The 6,000-nt window shown below is 40.0% G+C and overlaps 1 protein-coding gene across 1 annotated transcript in view; it reads right to left on the reverse strand.

The window, feature by feature from the left end:
• The window catches only part of TMX4 (thioredoxin related transmembrane protein 4), a 41,587-nt gene extending 39,390 nt beyond the window's left edge, over positions 1 to 2,197 (reverse strand). The window contains exon 1 of the mRNA XM_011370129.2: positions 1,794 to 2,197. Coding sequence (XP_011368431.1) covers positions 1,794 to 1,969 — 176 coding nt within the window. The 5' untranslated portion in view covers positions 1,970 to 2,197. The remainder of the gene's footprint in view (positions 1 to 1,793) is intronic.
• Between the last annotated feature and the right edge of the window lie 3,803 nt (positions 2,198 to 6,000).

Genomic DNA, 6,000 nt, shown 5'->3' on the forward strand with positions numbered 1-6,000 from the left:
AGTTCGCAAGTATATACACAGTTTATTTCCAGTTTACAAGTCTCGGCATGCATAACGTATTCCATGCAAAGGACACATGACAAGCCTAGAGCAACTGATTACATCTAGGCTTGTACATTTATAAAGAAGTAAAATAAACTGTCAACATGGCCAAATATAGTTGTTGACTGTTGCTCATTTATAAGCTTAACTAGGCTTACTCTGACCTCGGCTTTAGTGTTCTTAGTTCTTTAACTTAAAAAATAAAATAGCTATTCAAAAAGGAACTATACAGAATTTGAGGCCTTTCTGCTTTCTTTCATCATGTACATACACAAACTCAGTTTTAATAAAAAAAAAAAAGACATCTAGAACTCCATTTTGTAAGCACTTACTGAAAAAAGAACTCTGTTGTACTATCTGACAAAATACAGCCTCCCTTAAAACTCTTATAATTATTGTAAACATGACAGACCAGAATAAAGCTCCATTTATTTTAAGTTTCTCTCTTAAATGGAAAATGACCTCACCTCCACCCAGTAGTTTATTTTTAATAACTGCTTCATGTCTACAAATTTCTTTAATAATTTCATTGATTTATTATGATACCAAAGGCATTTACTCTGAGATTTAAAATATCTCCTTTGTGACCAAAATGCATGTTTGAAGGGGTAATGTGCATTCAGTTCTTCAAACAATGTAATCTACTGAGTGACATTACTTGCCCCTGATCTCTCACATAAAGTGCTCCATAAGCATCTGCTCACAATCTAAACTGCAAGGTTCAAATTTAGACATATAAAAGAAAGATCCAATTCTGTGTCTGTGTCTTCAACAAAAATTAATTATCAAATAGTAGTGATCGAGTATATATATAGCTGAAACCACAAGCTAAGGAGATTTGGTCTCAGTGATCATTTCTCCATTCATTTTCTCTGCAAGCCCACCACTATGGTTTCTCAAATGTATGCAGACATCTGCTCACTGTCTACTTCAAATCTTTCAAATGATCACTTCCTTTCTATTATAAGTTAATTTTAATCCACGAAGAACAATCCCTTGCCTGCTCCTAACTCAAAACTATATTTTCATATCTCCTTCGAGCAAAGGCATTATCCACGAGTCACCTTCTATTGTTCAAAAGGGGCAATGTATTAATGTTCTTTTCTTTATGACACTAGCACAATTAAGTTATGATATCGACCCAGAAAGTCCTACTTCTAAAAATTACAACAAATATTAACATTTATTTAAAATCGTGTTTTAAAACTTGAAAGGCACCCATATTTGTTTTATTATTCACAGTGACATCTCGGGGTCTGCAAAATGAAGACTAACATATTTTATACAAACTGATCTGCCTTCATCGTGCTGCAATTATTCATTCAACAAATACAATGCCTAGCTCACGCTAGGTATTTATATAGCACGTCATTGAATGACCGCCCTTTCTCCTCTACCAACACACCTTAAGAAAGGCGCGCGATTTTCTCGCAGATTTTTTCCGTTCCTCCTCTTTCCCTTGGTAAGTTACTAATCCACCCCATCCCTAAAACACTTTGCCTTAAAGCAGGGAGAGAGCAAGGCGAAGAAGTGTAAGAGGTGCGCTTCAGTTTCAGCTGTCACCGCAGAGGGCCTGGCGCGCATGCGCACCATGAATGGCCAGGCCCGGCGCCGCAGGTTGGTAGCAGAACCGGCCCCGGGCCTGAGGTCAAGCCTAGCGCGTAGTGCAGCGTCCCGAGCAGCCTGTGAGGCTCTGGGAGGGCGGCGCCCACGAGGACAGGGTGGCATGTGGGGCGGGCGGGCACACTCACAATTTCAGCATCCACTCGCCCTCCATCACCAGCGTCCAGTTGGAAGCGGACATGGGCAGCACCAGGCTCTGCTCCTCCGGCAGCGCGGCCTGCTCGGGGCCGGCCTCAGACGTCGCCGCAATGAGCCAGGCGGCAAGTAGCGCTGTCAGCAGCGGGCCGCAGCGCCCGCCCGCCATGTTGGGACGTGGAGCGAGGCTCCTCGGCAGGGCGTGTGGGGAAGGTGAGCAGCGGGCTCGCAACCTCGCTCGCCTGCCCGACTGGCGCTTCCCAAGTAGTCGGAGGCGGCAGCGAGGAGCCTCGCCTCCTCCTGGCCGCGCAGACAGACCGCGTTCCCTAAGCGAGCGGCGGACACCTTCTCTTATCGGCCCGAGCCAGCCGAGGCCACGCCCCCTCTCGCCGCGACCTACCGTTGCCCGGGGTGTCGGTTGCCTAGGCAACAGCCGCCTTTTTCTTCCAGACCACTATACTGAAAATAAACAGATGACCCGGCTTTGCTTAAGTTAGAATATGAACGGCGTGTGCCCAGGCTACCCAGTAAGGCGAGATGGCACGTGTGTGTTTTTCTAAAGAGAAACATGGCCAGTAATTTAAAACTTCATACCCTCTTCAATGGTAGCAAAAATAACCATGGACTACAAAGTGAACCTGTTTAACAACAACAAAAAAAAATGGAGGAACGTAGTAGGCATCTCTTACTGAAAGGGAGAGGAAAATTAAAGTACTCTCTGCGTGTGTATATTGAAATATCCCTTCCTAATTGGAGCTAATAGTGAAACTAGACTGTAGTTCTATGTTTTCTAAAAATAATTTTAATTTCATAAAAACTTTTAAAACATGGATAATATTAGATAAAATGAGTCAGTTAATAACAATATTGTCAGTTGCAATTAAATGCACCTTTCCTCTTGGCTACAGTTTTGTCAGATCTAAAATGAAAGTAGCCTGAAATGATTTACAAATTTCTTTCCAGGTACACATTAAGTACATCCAGGCCACCACACCCTTGGTATGTATGACTAAAATACAATTAGAAGGTGGTGAGCTTTTCAAAGTGTACTTTATAAGAATTCATTTGGGGTTCAAAGCATGAAACTGAGTAATGTGATCAATATATCATGAAAAGAAATGTGATTTCTGTCTTAGGCTTTAAACGAAGACAGCTATACAACTAAAAGTATTGCAGATTACATGAGATCAATCTCCCATCAGTACAAATAGAAAAGAAAGATTAATTTTGCCCCCAGAGAAGGTCTTACTTGAATTAGGTGTTAATTTGTAGTAACTAAATTCTATGTGGAACCTGCCCTTATCATCAAAATATGACTCAAATTTACAAACTATTGTAAATTAGGAAAATGTTTGTGCAATAAATGTTCCTGAGAGTTACTGTTATTGAATACAGATTAATCCTATGAACTCATTGGAAAACATTTTCTTTGTGTGCGTGCTTATAAAAAGAAAGTACTCATAATTGGCAATTCTATCTATTCAGTATATGATATACAATTGGTTTTAAAAAGTTCTTAAAAATAAGATCTGATATTAAAGAACTACTATTAATTTTCTTGGGTGTGATAATGGCGTTATGACTATATATGTTTAAATTTTTATTGGTTCCATATAGTGAAATACTACGGTTAAAATAATATGATGTCTAGAATTCCCTTTAAAAAACTCCAGAAAATTTCTGGAGAGTAGAGGGAGGATGGATGAAACAAAAGTGGTACAATGTTCATTAATGTTGAAGTTCATTTTTGCTATTCTATCTACTTTTGTGTATGTTGGAAAATTTGCAAAATGAAAAATGAAAAAAGAAAGCCATATCTGCGGCACAAAAGAAACTAATTGCCGAAGCTTTTCCTATATTAACACAAAATGTATGTTCAAAAATTTTATTTCTTGGCCTCCAGACTAAAGTAAGTAGGAAACAATATAGCAAGAATGTGTGGAAATGAGTGCATAGTGGGGTGAGATAGACCAAGGACAGGGAGCGATTGCTCTCAAACCATGATTGACATCTCCGACTAATACTTCCGTCTTATGCGACTTGGGGCTAAAACTAGTTGACACAAAGATTCTGTTTAAATGCAGGTAATAATAGAACATACTGCATATGATGGCTGTGAAGATTCAATAAGATAAATATGATGTCTAGCCCATGGTATTCAATAAAGGTTATGTATTATTATTTGGAAGCAAGGACATGTTATAATGCTTCTAAGGCTCTCTATTTTTCAAAAGTTAAAGTCAAATTCACTTTTATCATGGTACACGAAGTCCTTCACAATATAGCTTTCTAGATCAGTTTTGTCTACTTTATAGTCCACCATTCATGCAATGTGCCATGTGCCAGAACACAATGCTGCACCTCATTCCCCAAACATGTGAGGAGCTGAGGCCTCAGTCCAACAGCTGTTAATAACTGAATCCTGAGAACAACCATATGAATGACCTAGAAGCAGTTCTTTCTCCTACTCTTGAGATGACTGAGCCTAGAGAGTAACCCGGAGCCAGAGGGAATAGTTTAACTGGGTCCTCTAACCAACGGAAACCATGAAATAATAAATGTTGTTTTAAGCTATTGAGATTTGGGGTAATTTATTATGCAGCAATAGGTAACTAGGTCAGTGCTCAATCCTTTTTATTTTTGAAGAACGGAATTATAGTTTTAAGAAGGTTGGTACCTGGTACTGGGAGAAAGAGCTTTTGTCCCTAAAGTAGTTTTTGATGATGGCATTTAGGGGCAGCTATGGTTACGCAGAAATACATGGCTCCTAGTAGGGAAAGGAATCCCTTGGACTCTGACGAGGTGACACAATAGCAGGAGAGAGAGGATGAATATGGTAGATGCATATCCATCTCTCTTTTCCTTCCCAGCCTGCAGAGGAGTATGCTTCCATATCCTCTTTGAAGTTAGGCCTACCATTGTAAAAGTTCCGGCCAATGGTCTGCAAGCAGAAGGGATGCGTATGGTATGCAGGTTGAAGCTTTTAATCATTGTTGCGAGACACTCCAGTGTTCCCTTCTCCTGTTATGGAACTTTTAGAGAAAGGATCAGAGATGCCTGAATTGCTGAGATGGATCCTGGAGAACAGTTGCCCTGAATGTTCCCCTGTATTCTTAATGGACTCTGCATAGGCAAGAAATACATTTTTATTGTGATAAGCCTGTTCGGGTTAGCTATTGCTGCATAACTAACCTCTCCAATAGCATGTCTCATGGTTCTGGGTGTCGATAGGCTTAGCAGGATTTTTTCCCCTTGGGTTCCTTTATAGGGTAGCAGATACTTGGAGGATAAGGCTAAGATTTTGAAGTCTTTGCATGCACAGGTCTAACACCTGGTAGAGGGTGGCCGAACAACTGGAGACTGATAAGACTACTCTTTTATTCAAGCAGCCTCTCCATGTGGCTACTTGAGCTTTTTTCAGTGTGGCAGTTTTGAGGGCTGTCATACTTACTTCCTCTACAGGAAGAGTTCCCAGAGGCCTGGGTAAAAGATGTAGAGCTTCTTAAAATCTCGCTTCAGAAATCCAAACATGTCACTTCTATCACATTCTCTTGGTCAAACAAATCACTAAGGGCCAGTCCAGATTAAGGAGAAGAAGAATCAGATTTTACCTCTTAACAAGAAGTAGCTAACCACATTGTGGCCATCTTTCATCTATCAAAAAGCCACTCTAAAACATTGTACTTGTCACTGAAGTATAATCTACCCTGTTCTGACTGTCTTACTTTGATGACTTAGTCAAGAGTAGCATGGGGTGGTATTTCAGAGAGATGATATTTCCAGAAAGCAGAGTGGGAACTACCTCTCCCTTTTACCTTTTGTGGGTAGGCTTGCTTTATGAGATGCCTCTTTGGGCAAAAGGTATTGGAAAAAATGGTTTTCAGCCTTTGGGCAGCCACATGCTTTGACAACATGGTATTTAAGTAATCATGGGATTACATAGGACTTTAGTTAAACTTGCTCCAAAAATACTCAAAAGAATGTGGTAAGATTTATGTAAATAAACCCATAAGGATCTGTGTTTTGTACCCTGAATCCTTTTTATACATTTTACACATGTTTAACCGAACAAGATAAGAACATATATTCCAATGGTAGAAACTTTTTTGGAATTTGTTTATTTTAATTAGTTTCAAGTGTACAGTACATTAGTTAGATATCTATATAGTTCGTAAAACGATCCCCCCAATTGCTCCCTCC

The sequence above is a fragment of the Pteropus vampyrus genome, unplaced genomic scaffold (assembly GCF_000151845.1).
Source record: "Pteropus vampyrus isolate Shadow unplaced genomic scaffold, Pvam_2.0 Scaffold7, whole genome shotgun sequence".
NCBI lineage: Eukaryota > Metazoa > Chordata > Mammalia > Chiroptera > Pteropodidae > Pteropus > Pteropus vampyrus.